Raw genomic sequence first — 27,987 nt, 5'->3', positions numbered from 1 at the left:
GGTGGCATGAAGTATTTGCTTGTAAATGGCACTTGACTGCAAGCAGATGTGTGGGTGGCCCTCGGGGGGAGGGGGGAGGAGTGGATAATAATAATTGTGGATACTTTTTCCTGGATTTTTTTTTCTGGTGACTTGCAACCTTGTGTGAACTTTATAATGTGATCTTTGATAAATGATACTCTGCAGATTAGTCTAATCCACCATTGCATATATTTAAAAAATATTTTAAAGTGTTTAATATTGCATTTGCCTCAGTTTGTCTGCATGCTGGTGATACGGTACCAACATGTAGTTCACTGCTATGTAAAGCATTTAGGATGGTGTAGTTATGCAAGATGCTTTAGAAATTAAATATATTTCTGTCATTCTAAAGAGAAAAGTGCTTGAATGACAGGTGGTAGGAAGTAGAAATGAAGAAAATTATTTAATATACTTACCGAAGAATACACCATTTGTGTACCTTTAACTTTTGATATCATGCGTAATAACTATTCTAAATGTAGAAAAACATGAGCTCTAGGACAAAATATTCATTTTCTTTGTTTCTGAATTTATCCTATTTTTTTCATAGTCATTACTTTACTGAATTCAAATAGTTGCCTTTACATTGGCCCAGATCCTCCATTTATCAAAATTCTTCTGTAAAATAGAGGATTGCTCTATGAAATTAAGAGGTTGGCATTCTATTATTCATTTAATGTAGCTGTTTGTGCAATTAGCATCTGCTCAATGCCAAAATTCTTATTTTTTATTTTTGATCAGTATTTGGACACTCCTGAAGACAGGTCATTTGGCAGCTCACTGATGGAGGTAGAAGTGGACCTGGACAGCTACCAAACTGCTTTAGAAGAAGTACTCACATGGCTTCTCTCTACTGAAGATGCATTACAAGCACAAGGAGATATATCCAGTGATGTAGAAGAAGTCAAAGAGCAGTTTCACACCCACGAGGTATATGTGAACCACAGAGACTGAGAAACCAGTGCAAACACTTCATCTATTAATTATTGTTCATCTATTTGAATGGTACATTAAGAATCATAAGAATCATACAATTTTCACTGGTGCTATTGCCAGTCCCTGTTCTTTCCTTTTCCATTTGGTTTTAGAGGCTTTAAATTTAGCACTGGAGACTTTGCTTCTTACACAGAAGATGAATATATTTATTTTTACATTGGGTCCCAAAGTTAAAATAAATGTTTAAACCAACTTAATACTTTTTAAAAAAAAATATGTGGAATTGAAGATATTTCTACAAAGTATCGCTCCTCCTTGTAATCTTAGTTAAGATTTACTTTTCTTTTCTTTTTCAGGGCTTTATGATGGAATTAACAGCTCACCAGGGACGTGTTGGTAATGTTTTGCAAGTGGGAAGTCAACTTATAACAGTTGGTAAGCTTTCAGATGATGAAGAAAATGAAATCCAAGAACAAATGAATCTGCTTAATTCTCGTTGGGAAAGTCTCAGGGTAGCCAGCATGGAAAAACAAAGCAAGTAAGTAATATGCGTGTTCCCCACCCCTCCCCACTCACACACACAATGTTTAAATTTTTAGGTTGCAATAATACGGGGGTGGGAGGGTGATACTTCATTGCAAATGTATGCTTGATCCTAGATTTTAGTTTATCTGCAATTTCGAGTGCATCAGACTCTAAACTTTCACGTTGATTTGAAAATGGAAGTTGCATAGATGGGGGTTAAGTTAAAATGAGAGGTGAAGTGCCCAATAATAAAATAATAGAATAACTATTATTTGTTCACATGTAATACTTAATATAAGAATGGATATGTTATTTAAAAAATGGGATACTTTATTCTTCTATCTATTAACACACATACGGGCAAAGTAAACAGCGAATGTTCTGATATGATATTGGTAACTTAATTCATATTCATATTAAAGAAAAGATAACATACACAATGCTTTTACGCTGCAGTTAAATTAACTACCAGACTTGCTAGCTTGGCAGAAATGTACACCTTTGCACAATATGCAGCCAGGATGTAAACCTCGAAATCAAAAAGATGAAGATCATGATAATTTTCTTAAGAGCAGAAAAGCTACGGACCATTTCATTCACAAGGAAATTGAAAGGTTGGAAAAGTAAGGTGATCAGTAGATATTAAGTGGGAGAAGAAGGAAGAAGATGAAGGGTTTGAGGTTGAAAGTAAGCTGGTCCGGTCTGGTCCAGCATACCGGCAAGAGCCGGTGCGGCATGCCGGACCGGACCAGTTTCCCAGGCTGGCGATTTAAAGGGTCTGGGGCTCCCTGCAGCGGCCGGAGCCCTGGGCCCTTTAAATTGCCTCCCAAGCCCGGCTGCCGGAGCCTTGGGGTCACAGCGGCAGGGCTCTGGGGGTGATTTAAAGGATCAGGGGCTCCCAGCCACTGCTAGTGCAGCGGAGCCCTAGGCCTTTTAAATCTCTGCCTGAGCCCTGGGGTAGCAGCGGCAGCCGGGAGCCCCTGGGACTCAGTTGGCGATGTCTAGGGCCCAGGGGTGATTTAAAGAACCCGGGGCTCTCAGCCTGGGTATTAAAGGCCCCGCCTCTTCCGGTTGAGGTCATGCCCCCTTCTGAGGACTCCAGCATACCGGTATTTCCTTTAAGTTACTTTCACCCCTGGAGTGAGAGGACAGGGAATTGAACCCTTTAAAAAGGAAGAATGGATTAAAAGCAGAAAAATGAGTTACAGGTTAGCTGCAGGACTCTGACTTTCTGTATTTCGATTTCCATATACAATCCAGTAGAAGAAAATTTTCTATAGGCCAGGCATGGTACAGTGGAGAAGGCTGATGATGTGGATGTAGAGGGGATTGGAGCAGAAATATGATTGCAAAAATGGGAGCAGGAAATATCCCTTCAAGTTTCCTTCCCTCAACCTTTACAAAGGAATCTAGTTGCCTTTCAGATTGTTCAGCGGGATTGGGTATTGTCCAGGTTTTCAACATTTTTTCCTATCTTTTGATTTCCTGAGACTCTCTTAAATCTCTTCTCCATAAAATAACTCAACTTCAGAACAGTTTACTTTTGTCATATTGTGTCTTATGGAGCTCTGTTTACTTAACTTATCCGTTTTCCTATTGATTCTATACAAAATTAAGGGAACTGAAGTGTAAGATATTTTACTGTTTTAATTTATTTATTATTCTACCAAAAATTAATCAAGGGGAGAATTTAAAAAAAAATCAACTAACCATTACCAGTGTGTTTATAGAAATACAACATTAATTACTGTAGACTATAGCTGCTCTCATCAGTAAAATCAACTGGATGTAAGTACATAAGACCTGGGATTGGAGGTCTATTTTTGCTTATTGATTGCTCCAAGGTGTTGGTGATTAGATATGAAGTAGAAGGACCCTACATTGGTATCCAGATGTCTCTGAGACAGTCACAGCAGTTGTGCTTTAAGTGGCAAGCTGCTTCTGTCTATACTAAGAGTGGAGCTAGCTGGAAAATGTTGGTCCAAGTGAAATTTTGACAAAAAACTGAAACCAGCTTCTATCCAAAAGTTAAACTCCAGTTATGGGGACACAGTGTTATTGGCTCATGGTCCTGTTCTCCTTGACTCACCGCAATCTGCCAAAGCCTGGCTTTTGTGACATTTGAAATGAAGTGCAAAATGTATCAATTTACTCAGGTCTTTTACTGTAGCAGGGATTTAATGCTAAAATGAAGAACTTTTGTTTTCTGCTACTAGTACTGCAGCTGGAAGTCATAGATTTCAGTGAAATACTTTTATTTAACTGTTGCAACAACATAACAGATGGGACCCCATTCTGTATCTTACTCAGAGAATCTGTAAACTTTGTATGGTCTTCATGTTTCTCTAGTCCATGTCCTTATGCCACTGCACTTCTTCGTAGAGAGATACAAGATGAGGCCACTGTGTGGCATTGCAATGATTTACAGGCAAGCTGCAAAAATTAAAAATAAATTAAAATAAAATCCCACAGCAATACATACAACTACTAGGCAACAAAAATGTTGTTAATCAAATCAAATTTCCAAAAGCGATCCAGCTCACAGCCATATCTGCAGTTGCCTGATCAAAAGGTTGGATGTAGCGGCATGTCCTGAAGGGACGATACATTTCGTTTATTTCAGCACAGTGACTTGCAAAGTCAAGGGGCCTTTGGAGAGAATGCTCTGCCACCAGCTCCTTCACCAACGAGTCCCGCTGTAGCTCACGAAAGCTCATGCTCAAATAAACGGGTTAGTCTCTAAGGTGCCACAAGTCCTCCTGTTCTTTTTGCTAATACAGACTAACACGGCTGCTACTCTGAAACCCAACTTTAGTGTTTCTGCTAATACCAACTCAGAGAGGGGAGGCAAGCCCTCGATATAGATGGGCACTAAGGACATTCAAAACGTTATAAGTCAAAACGGATAGTTTAAGCTCCATCTGGAAGGCTGTTTGCAGCCAGCGTGCACTGGTGCTATGTGTTTATGCTACGATACTGCACTTAAAAAATCTTCGTAGTTGTATTCGGCACCACCTCTGTTTTCAAGTATAGGCCGCTGCAGTTGCTGTAATCCAATTTGGAGGTAACAAAGAGACATTCAAATTCCAGGACAAATAGTTGTTTCTATTTGATCAGCATATCTAACTGACATACCCAGGGTACAATCCAGACTCGTGAGTAGCTGTGTCGCCCCAGCTGTCTAACCTGGGGTTCGAGTTACAATGCTTCGCTTCTGTAGCCTCCAGCCTAGACTGCTCACAAACTGCTTCAAGTTGCTGTGCAAGTCACTCCCAGCTGTGTTTGTGTGTGTGTGTGTGCGTGTGTGCTGCAGCCAACCAGCCACACCTTGGCTCTTAAGCCAAGGTTATACTTCAGGTGACCCCAACATACTGCTAGTCCCCCCAGAAAAGTATGTCTTGTGTTGCCCAGCCCTCTCCTGGACAATATAAATTCATATTAAGTCCATATTTCTTTCATGGAAATAATATGCACACACCTTGTTACCCTAAATGGAGTTTCACAGACACTTCAGTTTAAACGCTGGATTAGATAAAAAAAAATCTTTTTTAATAAAAGAAGTTTATTAACCACAAAGAGCAAGATTTTAAGTGAGTACTTTTAAGTCAGAAATGATTATAGGAAAAATAATGATAAAACCGATCTGGTGCCTAATTTAACAATCTATGTTAAATTCAAATCAAAGTTTTTCTCACCACATGCTTTCAGCAATCTGTTACTGATCAAACTTGTTAGGTCAGAATCCCTTCTCCAGTTCAGTGGCTGCTTCATTTGTCCCTTCTGGTGCATGAATTGAAGGATAGCAATAGAAAGAGGGAGAGGTGCATTGGGGTTTTTATCCCTCCTTTTGATACTGTCAGTTGGCCACTTGAGAAACATTCCCTGCTGAGATTCAGGAGTCAGAATGTCTATAGGAAAGGATGTTCCCTGCTGCTTTTTCCTCACAAATTGGAGCTTCTTTTGTTTCCCTTTCTGCTTGATGATTCTGTTTAGTGCTTAAATGCAAATTAAACAGAACACACATTCCTTTGTTTGAGACAGACCTATTCGCCAACCTGAGTTTAGAACATGTGTTAAGAAGACCATGCAGTGATATCTTATAACTTCAAATGCAATGTTGCCACGTACATTTTATCAGGACAATATTGACCAACGAATTATGAGGTTTTCAAATGATACTTCAAAAGCCATACTTTGTACAAAGATTATTACAATAGTGTGCAGGGTGTGGACACAGGTACTTTCTTACTCAGAGGCTAACAAAACCCTCAAGCTGCAAACATTACAAAGATGGACAAATCGCAGATGAATAATCTGGTTGCTTCCCACAATCATCACCCCCTCTGTCTTGTCCAGATTGTCATGTTAATTTTCAAATATTGCGTTTATGTACAAATTATTGTTTAAAATGTATATGTTATACTGCAGCATACAGAGTTTCCCAGAATTCAGTCACTCAGCACTTTGAACAAGTGGAGCAGTGGCTACACATCTTCAGATTTTTTTTTGTCTAGGACTCGCTTAGGCCCAGTTCTGCTAATTGCAGGAGCAGCAAACGGCAGAATGTTATGGTGAAGACAAAAGTGAGTAGGTTAATGTTTAGGGTAGATATTCCTGCATATATAACTTGACTGTTTCGCTTTTCTTTACTAAATAACAAGAAGAAAATACCCAAAAGTTAACATCTTATACTAAAACACCTGACAAATGTTCTTGATTTTACTAAAGATGTATTAGGAAACCCTAAGTGTTTGAATTAAATGTGGCTTTTAATCCACGTTCTCTGTATGAGCATGGATCACAATAAAGCCCCTTCCTGGAGCTTGCCTTTCTTTTAAAAGGAACAAGAAGATAACAAAAAGTTTGGTCTAAGCCATCTACCAAAGTTTGGATACTCAGCTGAGCCCTCAGATTTGCTTTGCTTCAGGCCAAAAAGCATCACTTTAGCCCAGCTTAGAAGCACTATCCTTCATTTCCGCCCCCTCCAGCCAGAAGGCACTTCCTCCCGTTTTGATACCGCTAGCTAGGCAGTAAAGAGGGCTGGCTTCAGCCCCTGTCTCCAGGGAAAATTGTTTTTGCTTTCCTCCCCTGGTCTTGTGTGAGGTTTGTCTACCTCATCACAATATGTTATAAGCAACTGATCTAGAGTGAACAACTGTCACACTACTTTACAGGCCCTGAACACATGTATGACAAAATTATCCTCTCAGACCTACACTATTGGACAAGTCTCTGCTGTTGTGAATTCAGCTCCCATGATGACACTGAGAAGTTGTCACATGTAAACAGAGCATTATTTCAGACCTAATAAAAGTGTGGTTTTCAGGGAATTTGCCAATAGTTAAGAAATGTTTAACAATTAAAAAAAAAACATGTAATTGTAATAGAAAATTGCCACATGATTTTGACTTGCTATTGACAAGAAGTATTTAAACTTTTCCTTGGCTTCCATTTTCAATAAATGGAAATTAAGTCTGATAAGATTACTATATTACTGAGAGAGAATTGTAAACACACTTCCATTAAAAGCCCTTTTTTGATGCTGTTCTATAAGCTGAAGTTCATATAGAGCTTTTCATCCGTGTTGTGGTGGGGTTTTAGTTTTTTTGTTTTTTGTTTGTGTAATTACGGTTAGAATGGAATTGAATTTTTCCTCAGGTTGAGGTCATTTCATGATATTTATTTCAAGTTACAAGGTAAAAACTAGCCACTTTGCCCATTTCACAAATTATTTCATGTTTTTCATTTCTCTTGTAACTTCAAAATAGAAAGGCTTTTACACACTTAAAATAGGGTGCAAATATAGAGTACTATTACTGTACTTTGTATTTCTTTAGCAACAGCCAAAGAAAGACATCCCACACGAAGAAGTACTGCACTCAGTGACCCAAGAGGTCCTTTCTGAATTCGATGTCCTACACTTGTCTTGCCCAAAATGCCATGGTAATGTGAAGCACTGGGGGGAGGGTGGGGTGGGAATTATCTTTCATTTAAAATACCCACTCACTGAAACAAATATGTATAAATAATATACTTACTGTCCACACAACTTACACAAATATACTAAAATTAAATATCGCATTATAATGTTCTCTCTCTTTTGACCTAAATGGCTAAGTAAAAATCTGGGATCTAGTAGTTTGTTCCAGTTAGAAAGAGAAATTGTTGGTGGTCAGATATTTATTTGGTGTAGTTGTTTGTTTATGAAGAATGTACAAACATCCTCTGCCTCTGAACACAGAAGATCTCAAATACCAGGAAACAGATTATTCACCCTGCACCCCTGATCCCAAAACACCTTTCCCTAGACTTCTTCCAGGGTCATACGCTGTGCTTTCAGTTGCTCTGTATTACTTTCTGATTCTGTGTGTTTTTCTTGTCCACACACGCATGCACGCACATGCACACACCCACCTTAGCCAAACAATACTCAGCGCCCCTTAAGTCCAAACTCCTGGGTAGGGTCACATACCACTTTCGTCTTAGGTGTGGGCTTGTGGTTAATTTATCCTTACTGTTCTGTTAATTTAAGGATATATTCATACCCACCGATCTCAATGAGGTTTGTGATCCATCCAATGACCAGTACCTCTCAACACAGTGCTAACTTAAAAAATAAAATGTATATCTCCATGCCAGCCATTCAAGTGTGGTGTTTTTATATGAACTATAATTTCAGAAATTTTGAAATCGGCAAATTGACAGCAAATTAATACTCTATATTCTATATATAATGTATCGGGATTAATTTGTCAATGATTTCAAAATTTCTGAAATTGTAGTTGAAATAAAAAACACCATGGATGAAATGGAGATATACACTTTATTTTTTTTTTTAGGTATGTGTGTGTTGCCGGCACCCAGTGCCGAGAGGCTGAACAACAGCTTGAGTTGGTTTGTTACCCGGTGTACTACACCCAATAATTACAACGGGGTGGAGAAGCAGAAAAGTTTATTTGAAGCTTCAAAAAGGTACAGGGAGATTTGAATTTTAAATTCTGTATAACAGAGCAGGAAGTTACATAGGCTTTTATATATATATATTTTTTAGCATATTTATTTAATAGCAAGCTGCTTTAAGTATTTATATAGCCAGCCAATTTAGTTTTTAGCTAGTTTTTTGATTTTTTGTATTATTTGTTAAACTATATATAAAGCTGCTTTATTTAGCATTGTTTTTTTATATTTTTTTTGTTTGGCTTTGCTTAGTTTTAGGCAGTCTGACTCTGCAACATACTGTTGCAGATTTTTAGCATAACTGCTGTGTGTGCCTTTGGGGGGGGGGGGCAAGGACACTTGGGCCTAGCACGCAGAGCTGCTGCGAGTGCCTCCAGGCAGGAGGGGGGGGGCAAGGACACCGGGGCCTAGTGCGAGGGGGCTTCATTGACACTTGTGGTTTTTTATTCCCTTGAGTTACCTAGTGGCCATGCCCCAGTGTTCCCAACATGTGTGTGTGTGTGTGGTCTTAATTTCCCCATGTTGTTCGTGCTTAAGTGATAATCCTAGACTGTTTTGCGGAGTGGATTAATCTGAGGTGTGTGACATACATGCGTAAAGCAGTTTCATTAAAGGGTGAATATGCTATCTGTATCTTTGATTTACACTGGGGAGGTGAAAATAGCAAGTATATTGGATATTCCTGTCCATATCAGAAGGGATGATTGTTTCTGGATTTAAATATGAACAGTAAGAGGCAATGTTCTGTAATGTTATGGACTTGTGATAAGAGAGTCTCTATTCTGGAGGGTGAGAGATGAAGGTTGATCTTTGTTCTATAACAGGCTGCTGCACTGCATTCATGTTAACTGTAGAAATCGTTAGGAATGATGTTTCTTTCATTACAGTACACTGATGCCAATATGGTCATTCACTGTAACTTCCAGAATTAACTAGAATGTAGATTTTGCTATTTATTAAATTAATAAAGCCATGTTTAAATTAATAAAGCCATGTTTTAGGAAAAAATAAACATTACAAATCCGAATACGCTGGGGGACAACATTGCTTAAGGAACCTTCAGGTACTGAGGTTTTCTCTTCCTTTTGCACACTAAGAAGGCTATTTCCTGTCATTTTTTTCATGAAATAGGTTTTTAAAGAGATGAGTTTCTTCAGTGGTGGAGCAGCATTTTGTCATGCTGCTATAAGAAACTTCTTATTTGGGGAATAAATCCAGCTAACCTGCCTTAGGGGAGCTAGTCAAAAATGGTATGATTTCCACCGTGACCCAGAATACCATACATTTTATACAATAAAATATGTGATAACACCAAATCAAATAGAACCAAAGTTTACAATTGCATTGTGTCCTAAAATGATTATATTTTCCAACTAGAGACAGGCACAGACTATTCAGCTGTGTTTTATTTAGGTTTTTATGCAATGCCCATCACTGTCACATCTGAGCTACCAAGTTTGGATTTAGATACGAGTTTCCTCCACGGTCGGACAGAATTTAGAACCCAGGAATGTAGGAATTGCCATAATGGATCAGACCCATGGTTCATCTAGTTCAGTACATCATGTCTCTGAGTGTGGCCATCCACAAGAAGATGTCAGAGGGAAGAGATGAGATTTTAGTTCGAACAGGAGAAGACAGATCTGGAGTAGAGTACCTCTGGTAGTACCTCTCTACTCCAGCATGGAGATGGTAGTTGAACTTTGGGTTTGAGGGTGAGATTACGCTTGCATGGGGAGGAGAGGGAGTGAAGAGGAGCACCCACTGACAAAAGCAAAAGTCAGTGCCTGTGGATAAGGTGTAGAAGGAGAAGAGAAGGGGACCTAGGACAGAGCCCAGTACACACACCCCCATAGAAAGTTGGAGGAGGATGATTCTCCAAAGAACATGCTTGAAGGAGAAATTATAGAGGTAGGAGGAGGACCAGGAGAGGACAGAGTAACAGAAGCCAAGAGGAAGGATAAGATTTCAAGACCCTCCTGCCTGTCACTTGTAAACTGACTCAGACCTCTCTAGGTCCTCACATCTAGACTTACATCTACTTCTGGAAGATTCTGTATAACATCTCTGATATAGTCTTTCCTATCCATCCACACAGTTCAAACTCTGGTCTAGTCCTCTTCATATCCTATCTCGATTACTTCAATATCCTTTTCTTTCACATAAACAAATGTAATCTTGTCCTGCTCTTATCCATTCAGAATGCTACTGCAAAAAACATCATCATAGCTCGTTGCTTTGGCCATACATGGAGAATTTTGATATTATCCAACCTGACAGCAAGGAGTTAAATCAGAGGAGGCTCTTGGAGGCAGGCCATTGGTGGGGGGAGGGTGGGAGGGATGGGACAGACAAACAGGAAACGAAACAATAGCAAAAATAAGGTAAAATTCAGAGAATACCCCAAGGGTCCTTTAGGGAACAGTGCGGTGAGGGGGGGAACTATTAAGAAATGCCCCCGTCTGGCTCCAACCAGGCCGACAAGGTTTATTCTTCCCATGTCTGAATCTGGGTTCTGTGGGGAAACTAAAAGGGGGGAGAAGGGGGACATTGACTCCCAACTCTGATCAGCCCATGTTGCCAGCCTCCACTGCTCACTTGTTAAATTTTTAAACAAGCACATTCATACTTTCTCCCATGCTGCACTCATGCTTGGGAAAAGCTCCCTATAAACATCTACAAAACTGCTTCATTATATAATTAAAATCTCTCTATATGACACACTTTTGCTATGGTGCCTACATGCAGCCCAGCCGTGAGTAGGCTGCTCTTGTGCCGAGACCCACTGCCTATCCTGCTAACCAATTTTCTCATTGTTTTCTGGTTCTCCTCTCTCTGTTATCTCGTTTTATACTTGGATTGTAAGCTTTTGTGGGCAGGGACCATTTCACTTTCAGTACAGCCCACAGTGCAATGGGTTCCTGATCCAAGAGCAGAACTGTTATTTGTATTACCATAGCACATAGGAAACAATAATTCCTCATAGCTGGAGATTGGCTTGAGCATGAAATTTAATATCTCTTCCAAAATTTGTTAGCAGTGTCTATTACAACTTTAGATATTGTTGTCCTCCATATAGATGTCCAATCACTTTTTGAACATTGCTAAGTTTTTGGTGTTGGTGACATTATGTTGCAATGAGAAATTTATTTTCATTTTGCGGGGTGGGGAGGTGGAAAAAGAATTTTCCTTACATTGGTTTGGAATGTACCAGTGCCAGACTGACTGATTTTATCCTGCCACTTATTCCATGGATCCATGGACAATTATGAGAGCCACACTTAGATTTCCATCCATAAAATTAGGAGATGGGAGCCGCTGCTGGAAAAGAGAGATTTCTGAAAAATAGGTCTAAATATGTCATTTTTATATGTGCATATGTTATAACTTAAAAGATAAATCATCAAAATATGACTTCTTCATTATTAGGGTTGTCCTTGAAAGAATTAAAAGCAATGGAAGAATGAGAGATGACAACCTGGTGTTGTAGCAACATATGATTTTATTCTCCCTGAATAAATTATAATTAATTTGGTTGACAAATACATCCTCCAGGGAAGAAAAATATTACTTAAAGATGAGCTCGATGAGGCTGCCAATGTTCTAGGAAAGCAGCCATAGAAAACGTAAGGAAAAACTGCACATTCTTCAATATGGGGGAAACAAAAGCAAGCAGTCAGTGAAGAGGAGAGATTTTCTGATGCGATATAACAGTAGAAGTGACCCAGTAGTTCAAAAAGAGGGTTAGCGGGTCAGAGCATCAGAGTTTTCTGGAGCAGTGCAATGCTGTTATTGCTATCCTACGGTAAAAGGAGGCCAAAGGAAATCTGGTATATGTTCACCATATGTATTGAAAATGTTTGGCTCTTGTAGAATTGCATTAATGACCCGAAGTAAAACAGCAGGCTTTTTAAAATAGGATTCTCTACAGTGAAGCATCTCAGTGTGATAAATGTACTACTGGAGAGGAAAACCTAATGTAATCAGGTTTACTTTATGGAGGATTTCACAACTATTAAAAAGCATTCAGTCAATGGAAAAGTATTTTGTAGTGGAAACTCACGAGAGCCAAACCATAAACGAAGGTTACAATCATCTCTCTGAAGAGAGATGCATGAGTATTAAAACCACTACGTATGCTTAGAGCAAGTAAGGTGATGTTTGGAAAATACAAGGGGAAAGAGGAAAAACGCTACGAAAAAGAAATGATAAAATTATTTTCAGGGATGATTTCATTGTCAGACTTAATGTTCCTTGTCATAGAATGATATTGATATTCTGTATAATAATATCAATGTTCTTAATTTTTATCATGTGCAAGTTTTCTGTATAATATGTGGGAATTACTTCACCTGTAGGATGAAACGTCGCAACTAACTAACAGTGCATAGCAACGCTGCACAAAAGAGTATAAAACAAAGTGAAAGAGAACATAATGCACACCTGACACTGCAGGGGAGTTTAGTTAGACTGAAGGTAATTACTCCCCTGCACATCGTACAGTAGAATTTTCAAGGGGCTCCCTGTACTCTGGTCATCTTAGCATATGCGCAATGTGCCTCAGATGACACGTGACCAGCATTCATTACTGAATTTGGTCTGCTGGTTGGATCATTAGCATTCCTGGGCTGGACCGGGTACTGATGGGGGTTTTGACAAGAAATCCATGCCCCCCAGTGCACTGGGTGCTCTGGCAGGGGGAAAAGTCTCAAGGTGTGGAGGGGTTTATGGATCTGTCACTTTATGCTTCTTCTGGTCATTCCACATTATAAAGAGACACGGTTGTGATTCAGTAATGCTGGCTGACAATTTTTGGCCAAAACTCTGGGGGCAGGAGTGGAGGGGTTGGTTTGTTTTTTGTTTGTTTGGTGGATTGTTTGTGAAAAATGCAGATTTGGCAACAAAGACGTTTCACAAATCTTGTTGGATTTGCCAAATTGCTTTGGACTTAAAGAAGAAAAACAAATGTTTTCAACATTTTTTAAAATGGAAAAAAAAGCAATGTTTTCCGTTCAAAACATTTGTTTAAAAAATTCTTGAATTTCTATTTAAAAAAATCAACAATTTGAAAAATGGTAAATATCAAACTGAAACATTTAGATTGTATAAATGAAACAGTGTACAACCTGAAATTATTTTTATAACTATTTCATTTGCCAAAAAAATCAAAAAGCATATTCATTTTGATCTCAAATTACTTTTGTTTTTAAACATCCAGTGAACTGAAAAATTCATTATTTGGACAGCTCAAGTTTTGATCAAGACCATGAGAGGTATATAAAATGAACGTTTCGACTGAGTGTTGGAAAGTACAGTTTTACGTCAAATAGGTAAAACCAAGTTCATGGCCTCTTGTGTGGCTAAAAGCTCTCAAGGCTCGTTTAGTAAAGAGATATTATTGCTGGAGACTTGGCCAAATTTGAACTGAATTTTTCCTCAGTAAAATTGCTTTGGTAGTTTCACAGGTACTATTATGATGAATGTGGTGTCAATGCCTAACTAAATAATATAATTTTAGGACAGTAAAATTGTTTTAGACAATTGTGTGGTATTACTGTGTATTTTTTAACAGCTGCTGCATTTGAAGAGTTGCCGAAGTGATCCCTGTATCTCCTTCACTTACCTCAAAGAGGAGATGTGAGGATTGATTCATTAACCCTTTAGTGGGACATTGGGGCCACCCTTGAACAGAATTGCTGACTGGCACTCATTCTACTGCATTGGGGACCCACACCAGTACTAGATGGGTAGACATGCTCGTGCTTCAAGTCGCAGCCACTTCTAGTGATGGCTTGATATTCCCTCGGCTTCACTTCCAGGTTTCTCCACAGGTCCTAAAAATGTTGCTTACCCCCAGCATTCTTAACTCGTTGGTCCTGACCCTCTTTTTATTCAGTGGTCAAATTTTCGGGGGAGGGAAGATTGGTGGCATTTTTCCAAGTTCCATCCACAAGTGAGTTGCAAAAATGACACTGCTCACAATATTGTGCAAATATTCAAAATATAAGGCTCCACTGGGTTCCTTGATTTTGGCTTTCCCTTGGCAGGACTCTAATATGCCCCTGGGCTTCTCTAGCTGTGAGGAAGCAGTGCCTGCAGCAGAGACAGTCTTCAGGCAACCTAATGAGTGCAGCTAGTGTGCTGATGGGTCGGAAGAGTCAGCAGACTGACTCTTAATCCCAGAAGCAGTTCAGCAGCTGCTCAAAGCATTCATCCATAGCAGTGATAGTGTTTGTGCATGCTTATTCCCAGCCATACACCTAGCCCTGCTCCTGCTTTGCCTCATTCCAGGTAACTCACTTGTGATCCTCTTTTTCCAATTTCTGTCTTTGGCTCTGACCCATGGTTCTGGCCTCTTGACTCCTGCTTTAACCACTGTGCATGACATCCCATGTCCCAGTCACTGACACTAGGTTCTTTGAGCTTGGCTTCTTGTTGCTGGGGGTGGGGGTGGGGGGTAAGTGGTGGCACTAAAAGAGAAATCACTCTTAATACATTGTTTCAGAGTAGCAGCCGTGTCATAAATATAAAGGGAAGGTTAACCACCTTTAAATCCCTCCTGGCCAGAGGAAAAACCCTTTCACCTGTAAAGAGTTAAGAAGCTAAAGATAATCTCGCTGGCACCTGACCAAAATGACCAATGAGGAGACTAGATGCTTTCAAAGCTGGGGGGGAACAAAGGGTTCTCTCTCTCTCTGTGGCCTTTGCCGGAGCCAGAGCAGGAATGCACGTCAGAACTCCTGTAAAGAGTTAATAAGCAATCTAGTTAGATATGCGTTTTGTTTTGTTCAAATTGCTGATAAAATAAGCTGTGCTGAATGGAATGTATATACAAAAAGACAAAAAACAGGTAACTTAAGGTTTGGCTAGAGGGATTCTCTATGTTTTGAATCTGATTACCCTGTAAGGTATTTACCATCCTGATTTTACAGACATGATTCTTTTACATTTTCTTTAATTAAAATTCTTCTTTAAAGAACCTAATTGCTTTTTCATTGTTCTTAAGATCCAAGGGTTTGGGCCTGTGTTCACCTATGGAAATTGTTGAGGATTTTTTTCAAGCTTTCCCCAGGAAAGGGGGTGTAGGGTTTGGGAGAATTTTGTGGGGAAAGACATTTCCAAGCGGGCTCTTTCCCTGTTATATATTTGTTAGACGCTTGGTGGTGGCAGCAATAAAGTCCAGGGGCAAAAGGTAAAATAGTTTGTACCTTGGGGAAGTTTTAACCTAAGCTGGTAAAAATAAGCTTAGGGGTTTTTTCATGCAGGTCCCCACATCTGTACCCTAGAGTTCAGAGTGGGGAAGGAACCTTGACAAGCCATGTTAGTCTGTATACGCAAAAAGAAAAGGAGGACTTGTGGCACCTTAGAGACTAAAAAATTTATTTGAGCATAAGCTTTCATGAGCTACAGCTCACTTCATCGGATGCATTCATGAACCTGCTTAATATGGCCATGACTTTGGGGATCTGGAATGGTGCTTTTTGGGTGCCTGTTTGAGAATCGGTGCCATTCTTTTGTTCAGTATTCTTTGTCAGGCACTTAGTGACAAATTTATATTAAGAGCCAGATAAAATCTTAATTTATAATATAAAGAGCTATATGTACTATAGCTATTTTCCTTTAAATGAAATTAGGAATAAATAATAATTTACCAGGTACCGCATGGTTTGGTATGCTTTGTGAAGAATTAAAATTGGAATATAGGGAGGGAAAATGAACAAATAGTTAAAAATGAAAAAGCTGAATATTTTTACCAGTATAATTTCAGTGGCTTAAATTAAGAGTACTTTATGTAAGAATATTGGATTTGCTATGCTAAAACAGACTCTTTGTCGGTTAAGTCCAGTATCTTGCAGTGACAGTGGCCAAATCCTGGGGCTCTGCAGAAAAATGTCTCAAAAAAGTACCTAATTCTGCAATGCGGTCCCAAGAGAGCATAATTCCTTCTTTACCCAGTAAATATTTTAATTAACACAGCATTTCCATTACAGTTATCAAGGAAAAATGCATTTCAATTTAAATAGTTTATTCTATTAAAATAGTGTAGCTAGAGCCATATCAAATGTTTTGGAATCAAAATTAAACTGAAATACTGAATACAGTGTATCCTTGAGGGGGCCATTTAGGGATCTGGGGCAAAAATTGGGGATTGGTCCTGCTTTGAGCAGGGGGTTGGACTAGATGATCTCCTGAGGTCCCTTCCAACCCTGATATTCTATGATTCTATGAAATATTGTACAACTTACATTTTAATATATACATTATTCACTTTGGTTAGTATTGTATTAAATCTCTCTCTTTTCTTCATAATAGCATCTCTTAAGCTCGGGATAGTCAGATATCTCCCTTCTCCTCTCTGATAAGCGTGACTAAAGCTTTAATTACTCTTTTATTAACCATGGTTTTAGAATAGGCTCTTGCATTCAATTTTGAATCTCAATAAAAAAGATTAGAAATCTGATTTTGGTGTTTTAATAATGGGGTTAACATGGATAAATGGTAGGTAAAATGAGATTTTAATGCATGCAGACTCCACTGTCAGGTTTTTAAAATGACTTCTTTCCTCTTATTCTAGATTAAGGGACTTTAAAACTGGCATATACTTGATGAAAGGGAACATTAATACAAAAAGCAGCATGCTTCTTCAGTTATTTTCTCTCCTATTGTTTGATATTTGTGCTTCGATAAGAATTTGTAAGCCTAACATCTTTTCCTGTGTGATACAGTCATGAAATCATTATTGCATGTTTTTAACATCACAAGTTACTGCCATGGAAACAACTGTGATTTCATAAAATTGGCATTACCACCTCAGTGCGGTATCAAGTAGGATGAGAAGATACATTGAGAAGGAATAGTCTCTTTGTATGGGTACAGATTCTTCAAAAACTATTAAATATGAGAAGAAAATATATGAAATACAAGTGGAATTTATAGTAAAAATGTGGATTAAAATGTCATACAAATGAGAGTTTCATCCACTATGAAAGTTTTACTTTAAGTTCTCGAAATTCCTAGTTGAGGGCTGAGTTCTAAAAGTAGAACATACGTACTTGATCAAAACTTGCCTTTGTACTAGGATCTCTATATCCAGCGTTAGTGTAAGTAACATACTATAGTGTAGTGTGGACATGTTTCAGCAGGACCAACCCCAACTAAATCATCCTAGCTAGGGCTTTGTCAAGCCAGGCCCTAAAAACCTCTAAGGATGGAGATTTCGCCATCTCCCTTGGTAACCCATTCCAGTGCTTCACCACCCTCCCGGTGAAATAGTGTTTCCTAATATCTAACCTAGGGACCAGAACCCCCCCACCCCAACTGCAACTTGAGACCATTGCTTCTTGTTCTAACATCAGCCACCACCGATAACAGCCTAGATTTGGAACCCCCCTTCAGGTAGTTGAAGGCTGCTATTAAATCCCCCTCACCCTTCTCTTCTGTAGACTAAATAACCCTAGTTCCCTCAGCCTCTCCTCATAAGTCATGTGCCCTAGCCCCCTAATCATTTTCATGGCCCTCCTCTGGACTCTCTCCAATTTGTACATATCCCTTCTGTAGTGGGGGGACCAAAACTGGACACACTACTCCAGGTGTGGCTTCACCAGTGCCAAATAGAGGGGAATAGTCACTTCCTACTAATACAGCTCAGTGTGCTGTTGGCCTTCTTGTCAACAAGGGCACACTGCTGACTCATATCCAGCTTCTCATTCCCTGTAATCCCCAGGTCCTTTTCTGCAGAACTGCTGCTTAGCCAGTCGGTCCCCAGCCTTTACCAGTGCATGGGATTCTTCCTTCCTAAATGCAGGGCTCTGCCCTTGTTCTTATTGAACCTCATGAGATTTCTTTTGGCCCAATCCTCCAATTGGTCTAGGTCACTCTGGACCTTATCTCTACCCTCCAGCTTAAAACCCCAGGTAGTCCTTTCACAAGCTAGAAATCCGTCTAGCCTGGGTTCAACCCTCCTCCCCTAGTCCAGTTCCTCAGGTGTTTCCAGTGGAGAGTCAGTGAAAAAACACAATGATCTCACTCCCCTGCCTCAAATAGCTTTTGCATATGATGGGAACCCTTTGTCTCCCATACCCAGTCAGTGGAAAAACACTGGTATTCCAAGATGGAGTCCAGTACCAGGTGACTTGGTCACATGTCTCTCTGTAGGGACAGAGCAGCTATGACTTGGAGGCTGTTTGTAGACCACTCAGGAAGGCCCCCCAGTGGAAGATTAGCATCTTCTAAGACCTGTTGTTCTCCCTAATAGCCCTGTCCAGCCAGCCATCTAGATTGATCGCATTCTAACTACTAGGTGTTCCCCAGGTGTAAACACATTTGAAATAGAAGCATAGAAAATTTTCCTAACTTCAAATACCAAAATGATACGTGCATACAAATAGGATAATCATATTCTGTGAGTCATAAGCTTTTCAGTGATATCTTACAAAACCTATCTTTCATAAAATACATCATAGTTATGCCATAATCGTCACCATAGTATTACTATGAAGAATATGGGGCATTATATCACAGTCTGATTGCTTGAAACATTTTGTTTTGCTTTGAATTGATATTTTAAGCTATATATTATACTGCATAATATAATACTACATTTTTTAAAAAATTGAAACGTTTAATTCCAAAAATGTTAATCAGGAGGAATCATAATGTTAATGTTGGAGGAACATTTTTTCCTGGCTTTCCTCCCAAATTAAATTTCAGTAAAATAAAAGTGATTTTTCTGATTTGTTTTCAATTTAGACAGAACTATAGATAGAAAATGGAACCATTTTCAACTTTTTTAACCATCTTAGCAATTAAAACTTACTTTTATATGATTTGAAATTCTGAAAATATAGCTTACATTATGAGCAACTGTCCCACCTGTGGAACATTCTCCAATGAGTCAATCTAGTCTTAATCATCTCCCCCATCAAATTTAACAGCTATTACATTGTGGGGGTTAGTAAGTAGAGCTTACAGGACTTTTCCATCAAAATGTTTTTGGAATGAAAATGCAGTTTCAGTAAAATCAAAATTTTCCACATAAAACGAAATGAAATATTTGGGGTCAGGTAGACCTGAATTGAAACCTGCCAAGTTGTCTAAATGAAACATTGTTTCATTTAACCCTGAGCTGCACCCACCTGGGCCGTCCCTGTTCATTATGGCCAATAGAGTAGAATAGGGGCATGAGGCAACCAAACTACAGCTCCCACAGGCACTGACTTTTATTTTTCCCTGTGGGTACTCCAACCCTGTGCCTCCCCTGAGGCCCCGCCCTCGCTCCGCCTCTTCCCACCCCCTTCCCTGAGACCCCACTGCTACCGAATAGCTGTTGCTGGTGGATGCTGAGCACCCCCAATTTTTTTTTTCCGTGGGTGCTGAGCCCCGGAGTACCCATGGAGTCGGCAGTTTATGTAGACGTAGCTGGATGTTAAGCCAAGCTGAAACAAAATATTTCAACATTTTTTGCATAGAAATTTTCTATACATTTATGGTCTTAAAACAAAACAAAAGGGTGTGTGTGTGTTTTGAGTTTGTTCCAGATGAGGATTCCCCCCTCCCCCGCCCCCAAATCAAAATATTAACATTTCCCAAAGGGTGAAAATTTCCAGTTTTTGACCAGCTCTTAATAGTAAGATGTACTGAGTTGAAGTGCCAGCAATAAATAGACAGTGCCCAGCTAGTAAAATGAGATGTTTCACATTGACTGGTTCAAATCAGGCTGATCAGGATGGGCCAATTTCAGAACTACCGGATGTCTATTAGTACATTGCTACGGAAATGAGTTGTGGTCTCTGTTTCCATCCATTTGAAAACAGAAAATGGCACCTTTGTTGGCAGTCTCAGCAAATGGAATGGGCTTGGAAACCAAACTACCATCTCAGATGAATATATTCCCTTTCTACGTAGTGGTTTAAACCCATTAGTAGGACAAGGTGGGTAAACCTGCAGTGCTGTACCAGATTTGGTTTCTGAGCATCTTCTGATACAAGTGTTACATTCCTTTTTTTTTAAAGTTAGTTTAAGTGTAAGCAAACATTTCTGCTTACTAGTTTCTTACATGTACAAATGTAAGTGATGATTTTCCTTGTTTCTAGCTTACATAAAATTCTCATGGACCTTCAGAATCAGCAACTAACACAGTTATCTGACTGGCTAGCAAAAACAGAAGAGAGGACAAAGAAAATTGAGTCGGAACCCCTGGGCCCTGATCTAGAAGACTTAAAACATCAAGTAGAGGAACACAAGGTAAGCTATTTTACATAAGCACGTTACTGTTGGAGTCAAAATATTGTTTAAAGAAGGAACATATATCAATGATCTAAAACTAGTATTAGCGAAGAGTAGTGCAGAATATTTCATTGACTGAAGTTTAAGCTTTTCAGAATAACCAAGTCTTTGTATAGAGACTGCATTGCAATTCAGAATTTTTTAATAAGACTGGGATTTTCTTTATTCTTTCTTATATTCATAATTTACTAGACTAGAAAATCTGGTTGGATATCAAGAAAATAGGCAATTGTAATATCCTTTTTATTACAAAGCATAAAATCTGAAATGTTATTACTCCCATGTTTTTTTCCTCTTGTCATCTTGTGCTTTCTTCCTTGTGTGCTCTAGTAGCAATGACACGCTATTACTTGTAATAATTGGGATTCCAAAGCTCATTAGCAGTCCTGGCACTCTGAGTATGTCGCCCCTGAGCATTGTAAAGTAGCCCAAGTGTAGTCTCTAGCTTTGTAATGGAAGAGGTTTTTTGAAAAATGCATTTAATTATGAAAAATAACAAGCCAGCAGTTGGGGAAAGAAAGATATTTGACCAAGCTTGTTTGTACTGTGATGTAGAAAAGTGTTTCTTAAATTGGAATGATTGAGTTAAAAATGCATAAATTAAACTAAACTAATACGAACATAGGCAAATAAATTCAATATGGCAAATAAGATAGAATTCTGGTAAGGCTGTGATTATCACTTTTAAAAGGATAAAATAAACAGAGTTAAAAAAATAGTTACATAAAGCAGACTTTTAAAATTGTGCTAAGTTCAGTAATTCTTTCTGTGTATTGGTGTATATATCTGTGTGTGTGTGTATGCAGAAATATGTATGCATCATGATAAAAGATAGGAAGCTAAATATCAGAAAATCGTAAGGCCTGGAAGATGTGATTCCAGAAAGTGTGAAGAGATTAAGGTGTCCTTCAACTGTACGTTAGTGGTTCAAATCCATTTCAGTTATAGTTCCCACAAGTTTTTACCCTCCGATCCCTTTTATCATCTTGGTGGCTTATCTGGAATGAGTTCATGGTTTTAGTCCAATTTGTAAAGGGCAGGTCATTGCATCCCAAAACCTACCATCAGAAATTAAACCAATATACGGCCCTGAGGCAGCAGCGGAGGCCAAGAACAGCATGGAGACTGAACTCTTCACTTGGCCATGACACAGAAGAGCTCTCATTCTAGTGAGGAAGTCTGGAAAAGCTAGTGGTGCTGCTGCTGCCTATGCTGTAACTGGTCTGTGGGTAAATAGAAGAATTCAGTTTCCAAGCTTTCCAGTCCAGCCCGTTTTCTGAGCACAAAATGAAACTGTTTTTTTAAAAATGGCAAGTAAAGGTGGAAACATAATTTGTGACTGAAAATATATATTACAAATTCACTTAGAAATTGGTAACTGGGTTCTTGTTTTTCTTTTGATATATATGCTAATGGCATTCAAGCTAATAATTTCTTGTGCCAGTGAAACGCTACATTCCCTTTAAGAACTTTGATCTTAATGAATATAATGGGTGCATTCCTTTGTTTGGAGAGTACAATTCTGGCCACAGTGACGCCAATGGAGTGTTCCATCACTGACTTCAGTGGGGCCAGGACTTCCACCCTGGGTCTCCAAGGCATTCAGAAATTTCCCTCTCCCATATACTGATTCCACAGTTCTGAATGTGATGAGTCAGTTAACACTGTGGATATATACTTAAAAAATAAGGTTTCAACTCTATCTTCTCTACCAAGGGATCATTCAGACAGTAAAATGATAAAAAAGAGGTTTTTTCCCCTTCCTCATTGGGCATGGATTAAAATTCTTCTCAGGCAGAACTTCCCGGTAGGTAGTAACTGGAGGACAAGATGTTTGCAGACGTTTCAAAGCTATCTGCAACATTCACATAGAATTTATTTGGTATTATATTCTGCACCAGTGCCTCCTGATTCCTGCAGTATAACAAAGCTGCATACTACAGCAAAGATAAAAAATCATGGCTGTATATAATGTGTGGGGAAAACAGTTGAAACCAAGTTTTATTGCACTAGATATGAACACGAACAGCACAGCTGGTACTTCATTTCAGGATAAGGTATAAGTAATCTCTGGTTTTGAAAGTTTCATGTCCTTAGCATGGATGTATACGTTCCCAATTGCTGCATAATATTAGTATTGTGGCATTTGCTGGGAGGAACTGGAGATTTCCGAAGACAGAAATGAGAAGATGGCCTCAGATTAATTGGGTAGTTGCAGCCAGAATGATGGGTTGGTTTGTTGGCTGGAATGCAGCAACCTCTCTCTTTCTCTTGTGTTTCTGTCATATTTATTCTTTCTCCTCATCTCCCTTTGATTAGCTCCTGGCCCCTTGTTTCCTTCCACACCTAGAATATCTATTTTGTTCATTTTATTTTCTGCCTCTTGACTCAAACTCTGTATCTTTAGTTCCTTTTAATCTGCCTTTTCTGTATGTTGTGTCAAATACTGCTCAAGTTTTTGAGACAGATATGCCAATTCCTCTTTGTGGGCCCAGGTTGAGTGAGTGAACTCCAATCCTGAGAAGATAAACCATTTAATAAAACAGATCTAGGATTGATTGTTATTTGCTGTCAGGAAAAGACCGAGGAATTCTTACCAGCAAGCTCCCGTTCTTAACTTAGTGTTGTTTGAGACTTTCACCTGAACAGTGCAGAAAGGACAGTTTCTATCTGCACTGTGCCAAAGACAAATTCTAGGGGGTTTTAGGGCCACAGAAAGGAACATGTTTACAGATCTCACATTAGGTTTGCCAAACTACTTTAACGTAATTGTCCAAGAAACAGCAAAAAACGCTATTTGTCATTTGACCTGTATTTTAGGTATTTTGTCTACTGCTGCAAGTAGTCTAGGCTATGCATTTTTAAAACTGAAAGAAATCTGCGTACCTGAGAGGAAACTGAAGATTGTTAATTTGCCTAGAAAGGCTACATATTTAAAATTTTGTGATTAAACAAAAATGCACTTTTAAAATTTATGTATAGATTTCACTTTGTACAGTTAAACTGGCTAAAATGTTCAGAAGTTTAGAGTTTTACTGGAGAATTGTGCAAAATTTTCATTATAAAAATAAAACTTTGGAAAGTTGTTCCTTTTTGAGTTTGCAGTATGTCCCTAAAAATGAAAAGGTATGTGGGAAACTTTCTCTGCAGTTGGATTTTAATCAAGGTTGACCTTGGAATTTTTCCCCTTATCTGGATACCTTCATCAGTATCCCAGTGCATGTTTTGTGATGTTGACCTAGGTTATTTAGAAATGGTCACAGAATTTGACACATTGTAGTGGTTCTGATTATTTTGTGTGCAGTTCTGGCCTTTAAAAACCAATCCATTGATTTCAGTAGAGCCAGGTTTTCACCCCTGATTGGAAAAGTGTTAGCAGGAGACATTTTGACTTTTTTTACTAAGGAAGACGCTGCAATTACGTAGATCTCTGTAAGCGAGTACAACACTCTGCCTGTGCCTCTTTTGATCAAATTGATAACTGTATATTTTGGGAATCAATTTTTTTAGAAGTAGTTATGATAATAGACTTGGGAACAGATCTGTCATTAATGGCCTTCACGGTGGTGGTTTGGTTTTTGGTTTTTTTGTTTTTTTTTGTTTTTTTTTTGAGAATCTGTAAGCCTACCACTGATTTTGATTTATTTAGTTTAATAAGGGAGGGAGGGGAAAATACAGGCAACACACAGTGAGAGAGCAGAGTCTTATATTCTTTAAGGCTATTTCCCTTGCTTACAGTGTCCCCCTGAGCTATGTATCTTAGATGCTGGTTACATTTTTCTCTTTATAACATTTGCTGTATTCTGTCATGTTGAAAGATGACTATCCTCTGATGATCTTTTGTCTTTGTTACATGACTGACACCTGCCTCATTCTTAAATAAGTCTAATATAAATTTGAGCTGTTGCCTTGTTTAATCCGCCTTGCCTCTAGGCATAGGAAACTAGCATATTGGATTTCATTCTGTATATCTGAGGCTTACACTGCAAAAATTGGGGTACTCTCCTGTCAAATCTCTCTTAATGATGTAGTCAGGGAGCTGACTGGATTTTTAACCTTCTGAAGTTATAATTAAACCATTTTAACCCAAACACCCACTGACTGAAGGATCTGGGTCTAATTTTCAGACCTGAGCCCTTCTCTGGTTTTCATGTCATTGAACTGAAATTGTACACAGATGCTCACGCTGCTTCCACAAAAATCATGTTTGAGTGGGTGGGTAAGAATAGCTCCATTTTTCTTTTTTGATTCCCATTACTTTGATACATGGCACAATTATATATATCATCTGTCAGAGAAAACCACTGTATTCTCTGAAACATCTGTTGTATGCTGCTGTGGAAAAGGGCAGTTTGTCCACTGCAGGCAGAGTTTATTATTTAAGACTATATTGATTTATTATTATTTTATCCTGTTATTCCTTGACTTAATTGCCAGAGAATCAGTCAGCTAAGTACATTTCTAGTGACAAGAGTGGGGAGGTAGTTTGTGAAGCAGGACAGGAGATCTGTCTAAATCTGCTTTTGGTGCTACTAGATTATTATTTTTGTTATCCCATCATTTGTTCATTTGTGCTCTTGTCACTGTCTGTGAGTGGTGTCCAGTTCTATTTCACCAGTGATTTTATAAAATGCAGTTATTGTTAAGAATGGGAGGGACTCCTATTTTTGTTCTTGCATTATAGTTTGTTCCTCTGAATTGCCATGAGAGTGAGAGAGACAAGGTAGGTAAGGTAACATCTTTTATTGGACCAACTTCTGTTGGTGGAAGGTTCACATTTTTTAACCAAACAGTTCTTCAGGTCTGGGGAAAGAAATCAGTACTGAGCTAAATACAAATTGGGATTGATAGTTAAGCATAGGGAGTAACAGATGTCACTTGAGATGGAGAGGCCTGTGGCACCTTATAGACTAACAGACATATTGAAGCACAAGCTTTCATGGGTGAATACCCACTTCGTCAGATGCATCATGCATCTGACGAAGTGGGTATTCACCCACGAAAGCTTATGCTCCAGTATGTCTGTTGGTCTTGCATCTGACGAAGTGGGTATTCACCCACGAAAGCTTATGCTCCAATACGTCTGTTAGTCTATAAGGTGCCACAGGACTCTTTGCCGCTTTTACAGATCCAGACTAACACGGCTACCCCCTGATACTTGAGATGGAGTGGGTAATAAAGATTAGATTGTTATGCAGAAGGGGTATGGAGTCAAAAGTGTCCACCCTTTGGTGATGTGGTGTTTTTGTCTTCTATAATTTTTCAGCGTGTGTTCATTCGAGAACATAGTGATTATGTGGTTTCACCCAGTGCACAGGCCAGAATGAGTAATAATATAGTACATATGATATGCAGAGCTGCTACAGGTAATGACATTTATATAGTAAAGGTTCCCTAACACTTCGCATTATGTGACCTGTTTTCAGTTGCTTAAACCTCTTCTAGACTTTACCTATTCCAAATGAAATTTTCCAAGCTTGCTCTTTCCCAGGTTGTTTTGGTGGTGGTTGCTTTTTAATATTTAACCTTTCCTTAGGGGAAAAATTGGTAGTTTTGCCAGTGTTAATTCCACCCAATAATTTCACTGAAAAGCTCTGGCAACTATGCTGTTTCAAACATGGCAGTGGGATAGCCCTGGGATCAAAGAGGTGTTTTATGCTGTCCCCATGAAAATACACCAACATTTATCCAAGTTATAAGTCTCTGAAAATTGCTATTTTTACATGCTCAGAAGAGCTTGATTCTAAAATCTCTGAACATCCAATCTGCACTGAGAATGCATCACAGAAATCACTGCCTACTGATTGCACTGAGTGTGTTTCAGTTGCAGGGAGTTCCTTAATACACACTGCTAGCTCCAGTGAGCCTCATGGTAAGCAGAAAGGAACTAGAGCTCTAGATCTGGAGGACAAGGAAAAGGAGACTACAACTACTACTATTTTGGCCTAGGGTGAGGTGTATCAGGAAGAGACCGATGCATCCGATGAAGTGAGCTGTAGCTCACGAAAGCTTATGCTCAAATAAATTGGTTAGTCTCTAAGGTGCCACAAGTACTCCTTTTCTTTTTGTGAATACAGACTAACATGGCGGTTACTCTGAAACAGGAAGAGACCATGAGTTCTGGTCTCAACAATTCCAGTGACTGATGTTAATAATTTTGTGCCATTCAAAGCTCTTATTATTGAACAACATTCCTCTCTTGTAACTTCTAGTCTGCGGCTAGCTAGTGAAATTCACACATACTACTGCCCTTCCTTGCAGTTTGTGAAGAAAGAGGGAAAGGGGTTTGCTTATGCCTTCTCCACGCCTTCTGAGGCTCCCCTCTACCGGGGAATCCCAAGCAGAGGACTTTGCCTCTTGCAAAGAATTTGCAAAGGGAATGGAACAAAACCAAAAATCTGCCCCAATATATTGATTGTGGCCATTCAAAATAAATAGGAAATGAGATCTAGATGAAATTACTATAAGGTAGTTGCATACATGATTGGAAGACCATACTCAAAATGTGCTTATCAATGGATCGCTGTCAAACTGCGAGTGCTCGTCTAATTGGTATTCTGTGGGGGTCTGTCCTGGGTCTGGTATTATTCAATATTTTCCTTAATGACTCAGATAATGAAGTGGAGTGTGTGCTTATACTATCTGTGGATGACACCAAGCTGGAAGAGGTTGGAAGTACTTTGGAGGACAGCATTAGAATTCAAAATGACCTTGACAAATAGGAAATTGTGCTGAAATCAACCAGATTTAATTCAAGTGCAAAGTACTACACTGAGAGGAAAAATCAAAGCACAACTACAAAATGGAGAATAACTAGAAAGGCTGTAGAACTGCTGAAAAGGATCTGGAGTTATAGAAGATCATAAACTGAATATGAGTCAACAATGCAATACAGTTGCAAAAAAAAGGCTAATTTCATTCTGGGGTGCATTAATAGGAGTGTCATATGTAAGACACAGGAGGTAACTGTGTCCAGGTCTGGGTGTCACGCTTTAAGGAAGATGTGGACAAATTGGAGAGAGTTCTTAGGAAAATAACAAAAATAATAATGATAAAAGGTTTAGAAAACCTGACCTATGAGGTGAGGTTAAAAAACAAATCAAAAAACAAAACTGGGCATGTTTAGTCTTGAGAAAAAGGTGACCGGGAAGAGGGGACCTGATAAATCTTGCAATATGTTAAGGTCTGTTATAAAGAAGACAGTGATCAATTGTTCTCCCTGTCCACTGCATGTAGGGCAAGATATTATGGGCTTAATATGCA

General features: G+C 38.9%; 1 protein-coding gene across 11 annotated transcripts in view; it reads left to right on the top strand.

The window, feature by feature from the left end:
• Window positions 1-27,987, top strand: part of DMD (dystrophin) — a 1,937,833-nt gene that overhangs the window by 615,306 nt on the left and 1,294,540 nt on the right. For all 11 annotated transcript variants that reach the window (XM_073357918.2, XM_073357898.2, XM_073357881.2 and 8 more), the window contains exons 10-12: window positions 763-951; window positions 1,314-1,495; window positions 20,532-20,682. In XM_073357918.2, coding sequence (XP_073214019.2) covers window positions 763-951; window positions 1,314-1,495; window positions 20,532-20,682 — 522 coding nt within the window. The remainder of the gene's footprint in view (window positions 1-762; window positions 952-1,313; window positions 1,496-20,531; window positions 20,683-27,987) is intronic.

This window comes from Lepidochelys kempii, chromosome 1 (assembly GCF_965140285.1).
Source record: "Lepidochelys kempii isolate rLepKem1 chromosome 1, rLepKem1.hap1, whole genome shotgun sequence".
Taxonomy (NCBI): domain Eukaryota; kingdom Metazoa; phylum Chordata; order Testudines; family Cheloniidae; genus Lepidochelys; species Lepidochelys kempii.
The sequence above is the reverse complement of the archived record's forward strand: the minus strand, read 5'-3'. Positions and strand labels throughout refer to the sequence as shown.